The sequence below is a fragment of the Podarcis liolepis genome (genome assembly GCF_965112155.1).
Source record: "Podarcis liolepis genome assembly, chromosome: 1".
NCBI lineage: Eukaryota > Metazoa > Chordata > Lepidosauria > Squamata > Lacertidae > Podarcis > Podarcis liolepis.
In genome coordinates this window covers 48,793,968-48,814,647 of record NC_139554.1, presented here as the reverse complement: position 1 = coordinate 48,814,647, position 20,680 = coordinate 48,793,968, and the positions used below count along the sequence as shown (strand labels likewise).

Sequence of the window (20,680 nt, the reverse complement as noted above, 5' to 3'; positions counted from 1 at the left end):
CTGATAATGGTGACCTACATGGTGGTCTACAACAGTGGCACAGTTAACCTGAAGCTAGGTAACAGAACAATCTAAAGGACTAGCCAGGAACAGCAGAATAGGACAGGGTGGCAGATCCACAACTGCATCTAAAGACCTACGCCTTCTACCAGCCTTGGTAAAAGGTGTGGAGGAGAGGGCAGTTGTTCCTGACATTTTTTGCTGCATTAGTTCCATTAGTCATTGCCACCAGTGGGAACATTGCAGGTGGTAGCATGCACTTTTCCAAACTTTCATTGGACATGACAGGGTTCCTTTATTGTGGTGGAGTTAGTAGCTCCCACCAGCAGCCAGATCTGGGGTTAGAATTGCTGTCTTAGTTGAGGGAAGACTGTGAGCCTTGAAAACTCATAGGAGGGAAATAAGGAAGCTCTCAGTGATTCCTAAAGCAAGGACTTTTACTGATGGGAAAATCTATGTGATAAAATTAGAGTAACAAACTTCCTGTAAATTAAATCTTCAGAACTTCCACATGCGGTCGGAATGCCTTAAAATCAAATCCTTCTTGACAGCAGTCCTACAAGAAATATGCAAAATAACTAAACAGGTATTAGAACACACCCCAGAACTGGCCGTAGTGAACATCTTCCAAGATAATAATGCCCACTCACATTATAAAGAGCTCATAACCCACTTTCTCTCAGCAGCCAGAAGCATCATAGCCAGACACTGGAGAGACCTGTCAGAAGTAAGCATAGACCAATGGTATCAAATAGTATGGAAAAAAGCCTTATTAGAAAAACTAACCAATAAACTGAAACTGACACGGAGACAAATAGGAGACGACGCCTTCACCCTGGTATGGTTCCCCTTTATCACATATGTAACCCAACAAGGCAACAAGAATCCGCTGACGGCATGCAAACCATTTTGGCTAACCTGATCCAAAAATACACACACACACACACACACCCCACTCACAAACAAAAACAAATCTCACTACAGCCAACCAAAGATAACCTACCACACCTTAGGCCCCACCCCAACCTCTCACAGCCAAGGAAGTAAACAAGCAAATAGTAAGAGAACCCATACAAGTGATGCTGACACAAAACCCCACACAAACACTAAGTAGAAGAATAGAAGAATTGCCACCTGACCCCACCCCTATCACCATTCCCCCTCTTTTCTTCCTAACCTCAAACTCTGTGCAACACTCACGTCTCACAACAAATGAAACTGATCTGAAATAAAATACAACTTGAAAAAAGACAATGCACATATTTTGGTAAACAAATCTTTAATAAATTTTTTTAAAAGAACAACTAATTACTAAATCGTATTATGTTGTGCTTATCCAAGTACCGATTCACCTGTGTGCATTGCACATACAGCCTTGGGAACTTTTAGGTTACCTGCTGGTTTTGAGGGTCCTTCCCTTCCTCTGCCAGTGTAGTTATCTGCATTTGTACATGTAGCAGTGTACAAATTCGCCCACAATATGAGCAATTGGCTTTTTACCTTGGAGGGAGAATGTGGAAATCTCTGTACCCAAGTATTTCTGCTAAATTTACTGATAGCAACTGAATGTAACTGTAACATTAGGTGAAGTTAATTTTACTGTGTTGTTTTTATATTTTCTCAGATTTTCTTGTTGGAAATTTATTTTCATCTTGATCTGGTGACGCATATGAAGAACTGGTTCATTCTATAATGGATTTTAAGTGGTACCTTCAGGAAAATAGGCCTTATAATAGAGTTTATGTCTGACAAGTGGTACGACTTACTGCATACAACAATGACAACCTCTCATATGAATGGGCATATAACAGAAGATTCTGACAGTGAAACAAAAAATGTGGATCTTGTACCGCTTGAGGAGCCTCAGAGGCACAGAGAGATGGCTGTTGATTGCCCTGGTGATCTGGGAACCAGGATGATGCCACTGCGGAGGAGTGCTCAACTTGAGCGAATTAGACAACAACAAGAGGACCTAAGGCGAAGGCGGGAAGAAGATGGGAAAAAACAGGAACTGGACCTTAATTCTTCTATGCGGTTGAAGAAGCTAGCTCAAATTCCTCCCAAAACTGGAATAGACAACCCTATGTTTGACACAGGCGAAGGAGTTATTCTAGAGAGCCCACATTGTGCTGTGAAAATCCTAGGTATGTATAACTTGGAATGAAACTTTTTAATGAAACTCCTGCTGGTGCCAAATGCTGCAGCTACACAGTTGATGGGGATAGACTATCACCAGCACCTAACTCTGGTGCTCAGAAATTTTTCACTGGCTGCCCATATGCTACCAAGCCAGGTTCAGGGGGCTTGTATTAATTTACAAGGCCCTTAACAATTCGTGTCCAGGAAACCTCAAGGATCTCTTAATCACTTGTATCCCTAAATTGAACACAGGTCTTCAGGGGAGTCACTGTTAGCGGTTCCCCAAGGATCATATACACAGCCCATAACCACCAGGTTCCGTGTGTTTAGAACTGTGGGCCCAATTTTGTGGAACTTCCTTCTGATTGACGTCAGACAGGTCCCCTCCCTACTGAACTTGCAGCATCTAATGAAGACTTTTTTTCCCCCAGCAGGCATTTCATTTGAAGTTTGATGTTAATGGTTTTAATTGATTTTTACTTTTTGTATTGTATCATTGTAAACTACTTAGAGACAATTGTAGTATAGCAGTATAAATTGTTCAAATAAATAAAATTTAGGAACCATGTGCTCTGCAGGATAACATTTGGAGAGCGCTTTAAAATGCTGCTTTTATATTTGTTTTAAGTTCAGAAAGCATTTCAGAAACTTACTAGGCAAAGCACATGCCATGCATGAATATGAGATGCATACTAATGAGAGTGAACAACAGAGAGGCTCTAAGCAAAATGTTTGTATTGCAAATAAATTAATGCAAATCTAACATACTGAGATGTTAAGGAGAAATACATGGTAAGCCAAACAGCCATGCCTGGGGAGACACCAGGCAAAGGGCAACAATAATATTTGCTATGCCTGACAGGACTGGAAGTTAACAGTTAAAAATTAGTGTCACTATACATGAACAAGCAACAAAGCTACTGCCTGGGCACATAACAACAACAATCCTATTATAGCTTAGCCAAAGTATGTATAACTGAAATAATCACACATTTACCCTCTGTTTATTCCACCTCCATTTTTCCCATTCCTGAAGCCCTTAGTCTGAGGACCTGTCAAGAAACATGTACATGGATAGTGTTGTATAAATTAATAACTAAATGATAGTGCAGAATTTATGAAAGCAAATATCTATTCCCCTAGGTTTGGACTATATTCCTATATACATTCCTACTGATGGGCATATTATTTGAGTAAAATGATGACCTAATATAATTGTTGGAGTAAATTAAGTGTAAAGCAGTAAGATATCTAAAGGTGGTTAAAGGTAATTTTCTAGCTGCTATAATGTTAGACTGAAAGTTTTCTTTATATTATGGGAGTTGATAAATCACACCAAACTGGGTTGTGCAAATTCTTATCTAGTTCATTTTCTGTCTCTTCAACACCTAAGTCTCTAGTTGCAGTGACCTCTGGAGGCAAAGCAGTGGCTATAACAATAGCATGTCAAGTCAGACATCATGCCACACAAGTTATGATTTGCAATCCACCTCAAACCATAATCATATATACACTAATAAGAATTGGCATTCAAAAGAACCAGGTTTGTTATGTAGCTAAAATAGCACCATCCAAACACAAGAGGAGATACAGTGGTGCCCCGCAAGACGAATGCCTCGCAAGACGAAAAACCCGCTAGACGAAAGGGTTTTCCGTTTGTTGATGCGCTTCGCAAGACAAATTTCCCTATGGGCTTTCTTTGCAAGACGAAAACGTCTTGCGAGTCTTGCGATTTTTTTCGCTCCCCCCCTTTTTCTAAGCCGCTAATATATTAGCCGCTAAGCCTTTAATAGCCGCTAAACCGCTAATAGCGCTAATCCGCTAAGCCGCTAATAGGGTTGCTTCGCAAGACGAAAAAACTGCTAGATGAAGAGACTCGCGGAACGGATTATTTTCGTCTTGCGAGGCACCACTGTAGAAGCAGGGTTGATAGATTCCCACATATGACAGAAATATGGTAACATTTTACAACTAAACCTTAAGGGAGGAACCCACACAATGCTGACTGGTTTGCAGGATGGGCACAGAAAAGCGGGTAAATGAAGAGGGTTAAGGCTTGAACAGGAGCACTCTACACTGAAACATTTTCTTGTAGTCCGTACCCGTAACTTGATTTGCGGTTTGCTAGCCAGTTGCTAACCATCCTTTGTCAAATCAGATATCACATGCAACCATGATTAAGTGTCAGTAAATATGGCTGGGTAGATCATCTGAACTGTTTTGTAGTAAGGAACTTGGGTAAAATTGCCGCTGGACTTAAAAGAAAATGTTTCTGGAACAATACATGGTTTTTAATGAAATTAGCTACATCCATCATAGGTAATCACAACAATATAGATATGCACTTTTACTTTCATCTGCAACAAATGATTTGTTAGCTACAATATAATAGTGTTTCAATTCTTCAGTTCAGTTACTGTTACTTTGCATCAATTTTATAAATTGCTGACCTGTGTTGCCTTTAAAGGCATTGGTTGTATTTTAACTTTATAAATATGACTTAGAGCAGGGGTCAGCAAACTTTTTCAGCAGGGGACTGGTCCACTGTCCCTCAGACCTTGTGGGGGGACTATATTTTTTTTTGGGGGGGGGAATGATGCAAGAGCACCATGAGCCCCGGTGGCTGCTTACCTGTGACTTGCGAGCAGCAGGGGGGGGCGGGGCGATGAGCGCGCAAAAGGGTGGCCGCTTGAGTGCTGCTGCTGGCACCAACAAAGCCCACCCCCCTTCCTCCTCTAGGCAGGGCGGGGAGAAGCCAGGAGGAGGGAGGGAGGAGCCACCGCCCTCGTGTGAGGGAGAGGAAGGGAGAGGGAGAGGAAGGGAGAGGGAAAGAACACGCCCTGGCGATCCACACGGCAATTCCCGGACTGTCCGCGGGCTGGATCCAGAAGGCAATTGGGCCTGATCCAGCCCACAAACCTTAGTTTGCCTACCCATGACTTAGAGCAAGCAGTCTGAACCTGTTGCTGTGGTGATGAGAAGAGATTTAATTTGAGAAAATGCTACAGTTGTGACTTGATTTTTGCAGACCAGTAACCAGTCTTGGATACAGTATATGTAGGGGGTCCAGTATCCATTCTCTTAATTCTTTATTTCATTAAAAGATTCTGCTTTCTGTAGCCAAAGTCCTAACCAATGCCCAGGCATTGTTTCCCCAAACATAATTTTTCATAGCATTCCGCATGGAAATGCTACAGAATTGTTATGTGGATCTGACTGCATTCTGCCTTATGGATTTTACTCATGAGAGTGTTCTGCTAAATTCCTGGCAGTTACAGTGTCGTGCAGGGAGGATTAATATATGTGAAAGCCCATCACAGCAGGTGTGGAATGGCTTAATCTCTGCTGAGAGAGAACCCATCCAAGGATGGCTTTCACTATTTGGAAAAGCTCTGCCAGATGGGACTTCATGGAGACATTGGCAACTGTCACCAAAATACAGCCTGAGTAGCATTCACAGCCTAGGCATTGGTTAGGACCTACTAGTCGGCAACGCTCTTGTTCCATGTGTAGTCCTTCTTGATACCATTTACCATACATGTTGGTTCTGTAGGGTGGCAAGCCACTGAGGCTGGCTTGAGCGTGCTTACAGATTAGTCCCATCAGTTCATTCTGATGGTTTGTGGGGAGAAAGTCCCAAAGGTTTAGAATTCTTTTGGTTGCATCCAAAACTTTAACATTAACTTGCTAAAGCAACATTCAGAATAGGGATTTCCTTCAGCAAGGGTGGAAAGGATTAAACGACATCTGCAGGGATTATGGTTTTTCACCTGTTTTAATATTTTTTGACTCTGTCTTTCTTCAGTCTCCAGTAAAATAAGACTGACATTTTATGCATTAGTGCATAAATACTAGAATAAATACTTGCTAATTTGAGGAACTTGTAGGGGAAATACTCACATTTATGTGAAATTTTGCAGATCACATGTAAGTGAGGTCTCAAGTCTTCAAAGTAGTTTTGCTTACGAGTAGCTGAATATTGACATCTTTAAATTTCAAAGGGTAGAAGAAAATAAGCACTAAAGAACTGCACTGTGTATTTATAGCACGGATTTTTCTGTAAGCGTGGCATATTTTCTGCTTTCTAGATTCAACATTTGACACTTTTGCTGAACTTCAAAACAAAATTCTAGCTTGCTCTGAAAGCTGTCAAACTTGGTTTAAATGTGTGGCTGTGCAAAGAATTCTATATCTTTTATTTTATTTTATTTTATATTTTATTTTATTTGGAAAGGAGCAGCATATAACTGCTATTGTACCCCAGGAATGTGGCAGTTTGCTAACATTGTTCCTTCCCTCACTAGTTTGTCATATGAGTACTTTTCTTCAAAAATCATAAATGAATAAATCAAACACTTCACCCATTGATATACCATACTTTTCCATCTATAAGACTCCCCCATGTATAAGACACCCCCCCCTATTTTGGGGGACTCAGTTTTAAGAAAATGAGAGGAGATAGCACAAAGTTGTTGAGCTTTCCCCCCCCCCCACACACAGCTGCGGGCAGGAAACACTCTCTAGATCGTTTCCCTCATGCTGTGGCATCGGGGGACGTTGCGCTCCCGCCAGCCAGCCGGTTGGCTGGAGTGCAACTTCCCCTGATGTTGCTGCATGCGGGAAACAATCTAGGGAGTGTTTCCTGCGCACAGTGGCATCACGGGAAGTTGCACTCCAGCCAACCGGCGGGCGGGTGTGTCACTCCCCCCCCCCCCATGCCACTATCTGTGTATTGGATGACGCCAGTTTTTTGACACGATTTTTGAGTTAAGAAACCTCGTCTAATACACGGAAAAATATGGTATTACTGTTCTGTATGTTAAGCATAAGTGATTCTGCATTTTTAATAACACATACTCACACAGGACTATTGTTTCTGTTTGCATTTGTATTTTTCTTCAGGATGCAAGTTGGCTATAGTTTGAATTTTGTTTTTCAAGGAAGAAAGCAAAAATACAACAACCCTGCAGCTATTCCCTCCTCTTCCTCATTTTTTTTTTTACTTTAAATATAGCTGCTTTTAGATTTTGTCATATTTAAATCATGCATTCATTGCCTTGGGTTGTAAATTTCCAAAAGAAAATGGTCCTTTCACCTGTTAATTACTAGTGATGTTCCCAAATAAGAATTTGCTTCAGAGAGCAGGGCATATATTATTGCCTGTCCTACTCTTCAGAGATGCCTAGTTCAACATTTATTTAATATGACCCAGCACAATTTCCTCTGCCTCCTTCAAATCTGCTTTCCTGTCATGCTGAAAAGGAATCCTCCCCTTAGTTGCACTTCTGTTTATTATCTGGTATTAATTTGAGTGATATGCACATTGGATGTCTACCCTGTTGCTGCTGAAATCAGAAAATATAGAGTATCGCATAAGGTAAAAGTAACAGTTCCAAAGTATTGAGAAGAAATCTTGCTTTATTGTGAGTAAACCATGTTCTCTTCAAGTTTGGGAGAGGAAGGGTGGGCAGCTTTTTCCTTCTGCTAGCATATCTTTGTACTTATTGAGATGCTTCTCTGCTTCAGACCTTTGTCCACCGTCAGCATGAGAGAAGAGCTAAAAAGCTCCTGTACATATACAGAATACCATTTGTAGTCCTTTTTGTGCCAGCCTATGTTTTCTTTTAATTGTGAAAAGCTGTGGGGAGTAAATATTAATGTATGACTCATCGCTTTAGCTAGAAAATGGGAGTTATTGTGATGTATCTATATTTTTAAGACCAACATACCAAATCTAGAATTAAACTTGTAATGCCTATGTTGCTGTTTGTGAAGCCAAGATAGAATAGGGTTGTCTTTACTGTATGAGAACAGTGGAATGTTTTTGCCCTTTTACCTTTTCAACATTCACTCTTATTGCAGTCCTTCTTTAGCCTCTTAAGGTGTTCATATTTTGTGAGAAGAGGTGGTGCTTGAGGGAAATTCTCCCCCCCCCCCAACACATTATGTGTGTGTTGTGGGGGGGGGGCAGCCTTCATGCTCTGTTCTGGGTTCTTTGAGCTGCCAGAGTTCATATCTGGAAGAGAGAGAATACAGGGGCACAAGAAGTGTTATAAGAGCCTTGTTTTTGTTGGGAGGAGGTGGTTATGCAGAAGAGGCAAAATGCTAAGCAGGCTAATGTACCCATCACATGTGTATTAATAATTTCTGAGGGTGGGGCGGGGCGAGAGAAATATTTCTGCAGAGTTAAAATTACACTGCAATTATGGGTACAAATTGCCTATCAATTCGTATTAACATATTAAACTGGCTTGCGTGTCACATTAAACCATAGGTTAGCTCAAAAGACTTTGCTTCACTCCTCCCCTGCTCCTTTCATTAGTGTGCTAGGAAACAAACAAACCAGAGGCTTCTCTTTCCACAATATGTGAACCTGTGCTCATGGTTTCTTTTTCTCCCAACAAACTACAATGGTAAACTCATGGACTTTAAATCAGAGTTTATCCTATGGTTTAAAGTGACATATGAACCAGGTCATTCACTTCCAATATAGTATGTCTTTTGGCGACTTTTTATGTTGCCTTTCATTAAATGTTTCTGATAAAATATGCATGCCACCTGTGTCTCGATATTACTTACCGTATTTTTTGCCCTATAGGACGCACCGGCTCATAGGACGCACCTAATTTTTTGGGGGGGAGGGGGAATAAAGGGGAAAAAATTATTTTCCCCCCAGCTGCGGGGCTGGGGCGGGGGAAGCCCGAGCTTCCCCCGACCCCAGCCCCCAGAATATGCAGCTCTCCGCAAGTGTGGGAGCCCAGCGCCGGGCTCCCATGGCTTGCGGAGAGCTGTGCAAAGCTAAGCCTGGGCACGCTGCGCCTCCGCCCTGTCCCCCAAGCTTGCGGGGCTGGTGGCAGGGAGAAGTGGGCTTCTCCCCCCCCCCCCGGCCAGCCTCCGAACCAGGTCGGGGGACAGTGGGAAGGCGCAGCGCGCCTCCCTGTTGTCCCCCAGCTTGTGGGGCTGGTGGGGAGAGAAGCTCGCTTCTCCCCCCACCAGGCTCTGGACCACGGGAGACGGCGGGATGGCACGCTGCGCCTCCCCGCTGTCCCCCAGCTTGTGGGGCTGGCAGTGGGGCTTTCCTGAAGCCTGGAGAGCGAGAGGGGTCGGTGCGCATCCTCCCCATAGGACGCACACACATTTCCCCTCCATTTTTGGAAGGGAAAAAGTGCGTCCTATAGGGCGAAAAATACGGTACTTTTAAACCCTTCTGAAGAATGAATCTTTACTACTTTTCAAAGAATCTTTACTACTTTTCAAAGTACAAAATGAGATAAAAATCATTTATGTTCCAATGAGAGTTCACAACTCAAGAATTCATTTTCTGTTCTCTTTTCCTTTCATATTTCAGGCTGTGTGTGTGTGTGTTGTGGAATGATAGAGCTATCTCTGCCTTATCCTCTACTCCTCCTCCCCCACAATTAAACTATTTGGCTTTAAGCCATAAGAAAGTTGTGACTTTTACATCCATAGAACTGACAACAGTGCATAATTTATCTTCCTTTGTGTAATCATCTGAGTATATAGCACAGTGGTGTTATGAACCCTTCCTGTTCAGGGAAAACAGTCTCATGAGTGTGAGCAGTTCTGAATTAAGTTGTGTGGGACACCCAGAAGAAGTGGCATGAAGTTCCAGGGAGGAATAGGATCCTAAAGCAAGTGCTGCTACTACCAAACAAGACCTACATAGACTGTTCCTTGATCGTGGACCCTTAGTGATCTACCGTATTTTTCGCTCTATTAGATGCACCGGACGATTGGACGCACCTAGTTTTTAGGGGAGGAAAACAAGAAATAAGAAAGCAATGCAAAGCATCCTGAGCTAAGAGGGAGCACTCCTCCATCTTTGCTCAGGAGGCTTTGCGGGGCTACCCCTGAAGCCAGGAGAGCAAGCTGGATCGGTGCGCACCGATCCCTCTTGCCCTCCTGGCTTCAGCGAAAGCAAGCCTACTGGCTTTCCTCCCGCAAGAGCCGCGCGCTCTTTAAAGGGAGCGCGGCTCTTGGGGGCTTTTCTGGGAGGTGGGGGAAGGGACAGAGCCGTTCACTATGGCATAAGCCAAGACAGCCAGCGGGATGGATCCCACTCACTGTCCTGGCTTCCTCTTTTACCTTGCACATCACAGCAAACCACAGTGAGTTGTTTACAATGAACACACTGAACTCTCCTGTTTTGATCTTCCCTGGTATTACATGAGAGAAATAAATCACAATTCCTGACTGAGCATTGTATCTGAAATAGGGTTTTGTTTGCACTCCAAACAAGCCACAATGTGAAGCCAAAGTTTCACTGTGGTTTAGTGCAGAGGTGAGGAACCTCTAGCCCATACGTCATTCTTGGCCCCCAGGGGGTCCAATTTGGCCAGTGAGGCTATTTTTCCAAAATCATGTCCACCTGTCAATCTGCTGATATCGTGCATGTCATCTGATGCCCAGGAGGGCAGGGTTCAATTTTGCCTTTGCTGTGCACCTGTTTCCAGACAAAGCAGCAAAATTTAATCCCCTGCACATCAGCTGATGACTGAGGGTTAAATCTTGCTCAGTTGGGATCTCTAGCATTTTCCCTGCTGTATAGCAAAGCAAGCAGCCACGGGTTTTTTGCAAGTTGTCTGATTTTTGTAAGCCTTTTCATTAGGAGCCAACTCATGTGTGATGTGGAATTGCAGTAATTAAGTACATTTACATTTAAAACACATCTGAACTTTACAGTGATGTATGAACAGGGCCATTGTGTAATCAACCATTGATCTTACCATACTAATGTTGGAATTTATTGGACACTAATTATGACTTGAAGCAATATGCTAAAAAGCATAGAAAAGATACATTGTTGAATAATAATTTTATACCACTGTTAACTTAGGTTTATCAAGCCCAATATTTATAATAGCAAAAATAATTTGAAAAGGGCAGTTTTAATTTTTTTCCTGCAAAGCCTTGCTCTTCTATTTGTGCCTTTCATCTTATATCATATTCAGTTGTTCAGAATGAGGCTTTTCTTTTTTTGTTTCATTTACCTTATATATTCAGGCTAAGTAATGTATTTCAATTTTCTTTTTAGAAGTTGAGGAGCTTCTATCATCTCTGAAACATGTTCAGCACACCCTGGTAGATCCCCAAAGCCAAGAGGAAATAGCTCTAATTTTACAGCTGGTTCAAAACACCGACTTTCAAAATGCATTTAAAATACATAATGCGGTTACCGTGCATATGAACAAAACCAGTCCACCATACCCACTTATCTCCAATGCGCAAGAGCTTGCACAAGAGGTATGTATAGTGTACATTCCCATCCAATAATGAAACTAGTAGTAGCTTATTTCAAATTGCCAGTCATAGCTATGTCATTAAAATGGGGAGGGGAACCAGCATATAGCCTGTATTACTATCTGTTTTCTTTGTCCAGAAGAAAATAACTTCAGACTCTGAGAAGGTAGAAGTTTTATCAGTAGAAATGTAAGATGGCAGACAACAGTGTTCAGTATCCTAATTGATTTAAAAGATATCTCTGTTCTTCTGCAAGCTTCCTCGTTTAGGCTTCGTACTTCGGATACAATTCAATACCCAGGACCCAAAGGATCATCTGACTAGTTATGCATGCCGAAATGGACACTGAGCTTATTACTGTTGTGTCTTAAACAGCAGCCTACCATATCTCATTTCTAATAACCTAAGGAGTCTCCCAAAAGCACATTTTGGTATGGAGTGGTAGTCTGGTCAGAGAAATAGTTTAAAGTTTCACTGTAATCCCCCAAACCCTTGTATGTTCTTAAAGTAGCTCATAAGATCCTGGCCAAAAACTAAATAACATCAGCATGGTATGCTATTCAGCATTGAATTGCTTTTACTAAATTAATAGCCTCTAAAAAAGAAAGTGTATTGCAAGTAAAGCAGCTTACTATAACAAACCAGTGTTTTGGTTATCACCTAAATAGGTGCTTGAAGCAAGCCTTTACCTTTTCTGCTTCTACCACTTCTGGCAATTTGTTCTATTTTTCTAACACATTTAAATTAGTAAAGGAAGCAAAAGTTAACATGGACTTGGCAGTAAATGTCCACTTTTCTTGTTACTACCAGGCTGATAGTAGCAGACACTGCATGTGTAATTTTTACAAATGTGAAGCAATTGCATGCAGGCACAGATCTGAGTTCATTCAGTACCTCAACAAATCAGCTAGTGAGTCTTGTTAACTTAAATTCTGTAGAATGAATTGGATTTTGTTTCTGCTAATGTTCAGAAGACTGACAACTACTGCTACTTTGGACTAGCCAGTTATATAAAGTACTTTAACAGCCTATATGTTTATTTTGCTACTTTGAATGTTTACATTGCTTCTTGCCATCTGGAATTCCTAGGATGTTTGAGATGTGGATGGCTTTATTAATACTATTTTTTAAAATAATAACAATAATATTTAGAATATATAATAGATGTAAAGTATTCAAAGCATTTCAGGCTAAAATATATTTTGCTTGTTGAGATTCTATTTTTTCATACACAGATACTGTGCATTCTGTTATATCTGAATAGCTTATAATATTGAGCAAACATTTATTAGGATGCCTTGTCTTATAACAAAAAGAAAACAATATTAGTTTTTATCTATCTAATGAAAATATGGCTGCAATTTTAAGAACAGTCTATTTTGAACAGCTACTTTGCAAGGTCCCTATGAGAACTGGAAGCCTGGGTCAATAACAATAAATAACTATCCTAAGTTTTTTCATATTCAATACCACAAGAAAATAGGACCAGCTGCTTAATTTGAGGTCTATGTCTGTATCAGAAGAGCCCTCATTTTTTTAGTTTTCCTTTTAAAAAGGGCCATAAGAAAGTATTTTCAATAGCTTGGATAAGTGCATGGATGCTGTGCATATGCCCTACTGGGAGGCATTCCTTGTACTTTCTGACTAATATTCAAAATAGAGTATGTTGTTTGCTTTATTGCTTAAATGTGAGTACTGTGTAGGATAATTCTCAATCCAACTATTTCCTCACTGTTGTTACGGACAAAAGGTAGTTTTAATAACAAGGCAAGGAAAATATGATTTATCTATTTTTCTGAAACTTTAATTTAATTAGGAGGCTGAGCAAAGCATGCAGGCTTAAGGAATTTATGTGGAGATTAACTCCCTAAAATAATGTGGTGCACTCTGTCTCTGTTATAAAAATAGCTGTTGAACATCAAATTTAATTACATTGATTTTAAAGCCAGTTAAACGCGGCAAAATTGAGGGCTAGGATTAGGGGGAAATAGTCTGAGTGTTGAGCCTCAAAGATCAGCTGATGCAAGATTCAAGAAAGTAGTTTCTGGCATGGAATGCTCTGTCGCACATTGGCAAGATATTAAAGTTCTAGACCCCATAGCATAATAATAGAGTGGACCTTCTAAGTGACAGTTTGTTTAGGATTTCTAAGGAAGAAATGTTTGTTTGTTTGTTTATAAAAGCACTTCTATGCTGCTTTTCACATGACGTACCAAAGCGGTGTACAGCATGTTTAAAACAACATTGCATTAAAACAAATAAAAATATGTAGAAAAGTAGTCATATAATAAATGCAGGAAATGGAGAGTAAACAATCCAGCACTCAACAATCTACAGATACCTGGGTGAACAAAAAAGTTGTTAATTGCTCGCAGAAACACATTACTGAGGGGAAACTATTTCATAACATGTAGTGAGAGCCCTTTGCTGGTTGTTGCTAGATAGATCAGAGCAGGCCATGGAAGGGACTCTCTGAAGATCTTAGTTGACTGGTTCCCAGATTCTTTAGGCCCTTATGTAAATAACAGAACTTTAAACTTGGCTTGGGAGCAAAATGACCATCAGTACAGTTCATTCAGGAGAGGTGTTACATGCATGCAGTAGGATGTGCTAGTAAGCAACCTACCTGTGGTATTCTACACTAGTTGCAGCTTCCATACCAAGTCTCAGGGCAGCCCCACATGGACAGCTTGTTACAGCAGTCTAATCTTGAGTTTACCAGCATGACTGTGACTAAACTGTAACCATCCAGAAGGAATTGTAGTTGGCATACCAGCCAGAACTAGTCAAAGATGCTCTTTGCCACTGCACTTACATGGACCTCCAGTAAGTAACAATGATGGTTCTCAGAGTAACCCCAAACTTCATACTTGTTCTTTCAGGGAAAGTGCAACCCTGCCCAGAATAAAAAATACACCTGATCCATGGATCTCTGAACCACGCATTCACATGGCCTCTGTGTTGTACATCCTAACTGCCCAATAGACTCAGCCTGTTTTAAGCAAGACTCCTTACAGATCTGAATGTCAGTCTGTAAAGCAATTAACTTTTCCAGGGTATGGGAGTTAATATTGTAGTGCCAAACGTCCCCCAATACTCACACACATTTTTTTGCTGTTCCACCTCGATTTCTGGTCCTTCCCTCCCTTTTTTTAACTGTTAACAAGGTATTGATGGTGGATCAAAGCTAGTGCCACGCTGGTTTTGAAGGAAACATCATTCACTTTGAAGTACAGAAATGAGTATGATCTGTATATTCTGCAGACATCCTTTCTCTTTGAAATTATTTTGCCTGTCTCATAGCCTCAATCGTGAAGGAGGGGGATGTTCAGCTCTGCCCTGTCAGCCCTGCCCTCTCACCAGTATTCACTCTGCAAGCCTATTTCCAGACTGGCCTAGCTAGAGGAAAAATAATTGTGGTTGGAAGAAAGGGTTAAACACTCTCACTCTCTCTTGCTCTTAAAAGTGTCTGTGTGTATGTTCTTTAGTCTATGAAAATGGTTTGGGAACCAGTGTTTGTTTATGTAACATGAAGTTCTGCCTTTTTTAATTCTGGAAATGTATTCTTAAAGGGTGTAAGAATGTATTCTTATTTCAGGTGTTTGTGTGTGTTATGGGGTAGGATATTAGACATCATCGTATTTTTGGTGTTTACCTGTGTTTCAGGTACAGAGTGTTTTGAAGCCAAGCCATCAGAAAGACGGATTGGAACTTAATTCTTTATTGAATGCCCCTCATATTCAGGTAGGAATAAACTGTTTATTTGCAAATGAAAAAAGATTTCCATTGTTTTCTTAATGTCTACGTATTGTAAATTTCAGCAACAACAATTGTAAATTTGTATTGTAAATTGTAAATTGTATTGTAAATTTCAGCAACAACAACAATTGTAAATTTCAGACTTTTCCCCTCCTGCCTAATATAGTAAAGTTCCATGGTCATGATTCAAATAAATAATAGTTGCATACTGCAAACACACACCTAAACAGTAGCTTTCCTTTTTGACTAAAAACTTCAAAATTCCAGCTACATAAGTTCTCTGCTAAGTGTGCATCCTGCTATTTTGAAGTTTTGCCAGTAAGATACAGGTATGAGTCAAACATCTCATGAGGAATGTGCAGCTGCCTCATGTGCTACACCTTCACAGGACAACTGCAATTAAATATTAAAACAAAAACAAATGGGCAACAGCTATTTTCTGTTGTAATAATGGTCACAGCCTGCATTTATGAAAGCACAGTCCTTTGTTCAGTCAACCATAATTCTTGGTTATAGCTCTGTTATGTAGCTACCCATCCATGCTGAAAGCAAGAGAAAACATGTATGATATGACTGCCTTGGACCGTAGCCTGCACATTGAATCTTTATCTGCTTGGATTTTTTAAAGTGTCCCACTTATAATAAATTACCTCTAATGTGTGAATATCACTTTCTATAAATGGCACTGTTTGTTTTACACTAGGCACTGCTGTTGGCTCATGATAAAGTTGCTGAGCAGGAAATGCAACCAGAGCCAGTGACGGATGAAAAGATTTATGAGAATGTAGGTCTGTATGGAGGAGAGACAGTTAAAATAGTTCGCATTGAAAAGGCTAGAGATATTCCATTGGTGAGTATACCGAGGCAAGAGAGCCAATAAAAAGATGAATACCATAGTACTTTCGTATTACTCGGTCTGATCTCTGTGGCACATTCTCTCTTTAAAAAAATGCTGACACACTCAGATATAAGAAAGGACAGGTGCAAGTACCTTTTCTTAGGGTGATCCCAGATTCTGCTTTTAATGTGCAATTGACATGCCTTCTTCATGAAATTGTACAGTTGACCCACATGGCACTGTGATCTGTTTGTAATCCTCCCATATTTTCCTAGTCTACATCCATCTTTTTTCTTGCCTTGGACAGTCTTATGAGGAGCATCACAATATTTTTGCAAATGTGGATGGGAAAATGCGCAGTTGGTGAACAGTAAGAGGAGTTACCCTGAAGAGGATGAATGAGGTTTAGGGGTACCCTTCCTTTATTTATCATTTGCCCTGCATTCCTGATTCAGAGCTGTTTTTTTCTCCTTTCCCTTGATCTAAAACAGCTGGAACACTGGCTCTCAACTAATTAATTGCTTCCTGGAACTAAATGTCCTTAGCCCCCACACTTCAATTAGGTTTTTAATGAGGGAAAATTCAGCTGTGCTGTTGCTTTTTAAAACGGTTACACATATTTTCAGGGGTTCCTTAGTGCTCCCCTTGAAAACAGCAGTTCTTAATTGGAGTAAAAGCAGTATCCTTACATTGTGGGTTTTTAAAGGTTTTTTATTGTGTTCATGTGTGAGGATAGCAATGACAGTATACAGAAACAAAAATTTCAAACCAAATGAAATACAAGATATAATCTTGTATGATATAATATCTCGCACACACATATATATATATCTTATCTAAATCTTACATTATGGTACTCAGTGTATTCTAATCTATTCATGGTCAATTAAGACATCGCTCCAGCCACACCCTTCTCACCACTTCTGGAAATGTCTCATATTCTCCATTGTCCATTGTTATTGAATAAAGTCTCAGCACACAGCTCTAACAACCTGTGGCTGTGCTCTACATAAAGGTACCAAATCAGACTGGATAACTGTTAATAAAGTGAATCACAGGATCTGGCTGCTCCTTGTAGCCTCTTGGGTGAAATAATGCCTACTCTAAAGACAACTTGCAGTTGCACCTCTGATTTTTAAAAAAATGAATACAGGTACAGGGTGGGAGGCTTTCCTCAGAATCTTCTCTGTTCCTTATATGCTCCTAGAAAACACAGTGGGAAGGTTTGCCCCCCACAAACAGAAAGGGAGGAAGCTGGGGAGAGAAGAGATCTGCCTCCCCCCTCCATATAGAGCAATGTCCCATGACAGTCACCATCATCTGCAGTTCTTTTTTTAAAAATGAAAAGATGTTGCTGCCAGCCTTCCCTTTTCCTGCCATCTTAGATTACAAATAAAGGAGTTCAAGTTTCTAGGCAGATTTTTCCTTAACCTGCTTACCTCCCTTCACAATGTACAAAGCATTGCTTAGAGTTCACTCTTTATATGTGTATCTGTATGTACCTTCACAGTCAGCCCATGGCACAATTTTTTCCGTTTTCCATGGTGAAATAGCACAACTACCGTATTTTTCACCCTATAGGGCGCACCGGCCCATAGGATGCACCTTGGTTTTTTTGGGGGGGGGGGATGAATAAAAAAAAATATTCCCCCCCCCCAGCCCCCAGAACAGGCTGCTATCCGCAAGCCTTTCGAGCCCGGCAGCAACTCCCACTGGGCGCGCAAGGCTTGCGGACACCTGTGCTTTGGGCTGCAGGTTGCTGCCTGCAAGCCTTTCGAGCCCGGCGGCAACTCCCGCCGGGCTCACAAGGCTTGCAGATAGCTTCCTGAAGCCTGGAGAGCGAGAGGGGTCGGTGCGCACCGACGCCTCTCACTCTCCAGGCTTCAGCGAAAGCCTGCATTCGCCTCATAGGGCGCACACACATTTCGCCTTCATTTTTGGAGGAGAAAAAGTGCGTCCTATAGGGCAAAAAATATGGTAAGTGTTGTTGTTTTTTTAAATGACTTAATGCACTCAGGAGCAGCTTTGAACAGCAGTGGTAACAGGTCTAACTCTCCAGCTTTTGACACTTTTGACAAGGAGAGGACGCTGTAGCTGGCAAAGAGATTGGGTTGTCAAAGGTTTGTTGATGTGCATGCACATACCACCCCAAGCCACAAATCATATCTTCCTCATGCACACTACTAAAATGTCTGAGAAGCAACAGCTTCAAAAATGTTGAGAGAATGAGTGTGCAGCGATAATAAGAGGTGGGAAAATGAGAGGGAGCAATACTGCCCACATAGCTATTTCATTCCTGCACTTTAAGGTGAGATGGACGCTTTAAGAAGCAGGAGACCTCTTGGAGAATAGACGATCAATTGCAGTTCCACTTGTAATCTATAGTGCAAGAGCATTAATTTGTAGCACTCCTGATTTTGTGGAATGGAACATGAAATTGATGGCTCATGTTCTCAGGCTATGCTGAAAATTTAATTATATCCTATTGTTGGAAGACCTAGGTGGTGGTTTTCATTTTTACTTGTTTGTAGAATGACGTTTTTATTGGAAAATTGAACTTAATTGCCTGTTCCTGTATTCCCTAATGTACCTCTCAAATCTGATCAGTGACTGAAGCTACAGTATTTCGAATTTAAGATACAGATTTGGTAGTGCTACTGTGTTTCTTCATACACTAGTATTTTCCTCACTGCTTTATGCATTTCAGAATTTCCATGTGGTAATTTATAACAAAGATCAATAAGCAAGCATGCCTAGGCTGCACCTTTTGGTAGTTCCACTAGGACCTGATCATGTCTCAACCCTCATCACCACCTAAACAAGGTTTCTGGTGTTGTGGATCAGAAAGAATAATAAAATGTCACTTCATGGGGATGAATGATCCTTTACTTGTCCCCCTCCAACGCTGTGGGTAACTGTCCTTGACTACGGCTATATAGCAACAAAAGGAAAGGGCAGCTTTTAACTCACTGAGCCACAAGTATTGATGCTAATGTAACACATTCTTTAATTAAAAAAGATTGGTTACAACAAAGATTGCTTACAACAAAATACCCTTAGCACAGATTTGATTTAACAGCACCATTACTACATGAGGTGCTTCAGGTAAAGCTAAGACCCTCCCTGTCTTGTTCCTTTAATTGCAATCATTAAATGTTTTTAATAGTGACTTCATGATCATTTCACATTCTCTTCTTAAAATGTCAGTGTGGCAAATCCAGAATAACAGTAATAAATCTATTAAATGTCATATCATCTAGAAGCACAGCAAGATAGCAATATAAGAGCATCATTAAAAACAGTGTAAGTCAATAATTAAAATTCATTAAGAAGAGAAGCTTTCAAAATCCCAACTAAAAATGGGAAGAATGTTTTGATGAGCTGGATACTGTGCCTCCCTGCAAAACAAGAAAAGCTTATTCAGGCTCATTTTGTTGTTATTGTCTTCTCTTAGACTTTTCTCTGATGTGCTAACTATAAAATTACAGTATTCCTTAGAAACTGTAGAGAACTTGTATTTTCAGAAATGTTATTTATTGTTGGTTATATTTCTGCTCTGCCCATCATCAGGAGTTCAGGGTAGTATTCAGCATACATTGTCTTATGAAGTGAGTTAGACTAGAGTTATAGACTAACGCAAGACTGATTGGGGATTTGAACCTGTGTCTTCCCAATTCTACTTTATCCACTGCACCACAATTATAGAAAATGTCTGACACTTTTAAATTATCACTTTTAATTATGCAGGGCGCTACAGTACGCAATGAAATGGATTCAGTCATCATTAGTCGAATAGTGAAGGGAGGTGCTGCAGAGAAGAGTGGGCTGTTGCATGAAGGTGATGAAGTTCTGGAAATTAACGGAATTGAAATTCGTGGAAAGGATGTTAATGAGGTTTTTGATTTACTGGTATGTTGAGCCTTGCTTTCATGGTATTCTGCTACTTACTATGATCCGACTTGTGCATTTAAATTTGTTAAATTCCAGTTCAGACTTTGATATGTTTTGCCAGCAGCTATGCTTAAAATGTTTGACCCCTGCATACCTTGCAGACAGCCTATGTCTTGTTACAGTTTCTAAGGTCAGAGGAGGACAGCCTCCTGTAATTGCCTTCAGCACAAATGGTAGCAGCTTGCAGGGTTGTTAATACTTGCTCATCAGTTCTGAAATGCTTCTTTCCTGGAGGTGTAACAGAGTGCAGTCCTAGGAGTGAGACATTTAATATAAGCAGGGCTTTATAAAAGTATTTAGGATTATATTACTTGAATGCTATGTATAATTGTATGAGACTTTTATGTCTAGAATGTGGATTGTTCTGCACCACCTGTTCCTGAATATGCCAGAACCTATTAGGAAATGTTCCAAGTTTGTATTAGGACATACTAGGAAATGATCAAAGTCCAACTCTTCTTTTAACCTGGCACTCCAGAAGGTTCCATGTCCTTTTTGTCCAGTCAGCTTTGAATTGAATAATTCCCATGGACTGGGTTCAGCTACAAAGCTGCATCATCCTGCCTTTGGGTGTCATTTCCATTTCCTTAGTAAATTCCAGTTGTGCTGCCCTAGGAGCACCATCTGACTTTATTTTAGCATTACCTAGCCTGGCACATTACTTATGGGTGTAGTGTCTGGGCTAGCCATGCCTGTTGACATTAAGAGGTGAGACTTGAGACATAAAGCACA

The 20,680-nt window shown here is 40.7% G+C and overlaps 1 protein-coding gene across 7 annotated transcripts in view; it reads left to right on the top strand.

The window, feature by feature from the left end:
* Window positions 1–20,680, top strand: part of PALS1 (protein associated with LIN7 1, MAGUK p55 family member) — a 52,521-nt gene that overhangs the window by 17,872 nt on the left and 13,969 nt on the right. For all 7 annotated transcript variants that reach the window (XM_083460402.1, XM_083460401.1, XM_083460400.1 and 4 more), the window contains 5 exons: window positions 1,625–2,144; window positions 11,195–11,403; window positions 15,067–15,144; window positions 15,863–16,009; window positions 19,745–19,906. In XM_083460402.1, the coding sequence (XP_083316528.1) occupies window positions 1,742–2,144; window positions 11,195–11,403; window positions 15,067–15,144; window positions 15,863–16,009; window positions 19,745–19,906 (999 nt within the window). In that variant the 5' untranslated portion in view covers window positions 1,625–1,741. The remainder of the gene's footprint in view (window positions 1–1,624; window positions 2,145–11,194; window positions 11,404–15,066; window positions 15,145–15,862; window positions 16,010–19,744; window positions 19,907–20,680) is intronic.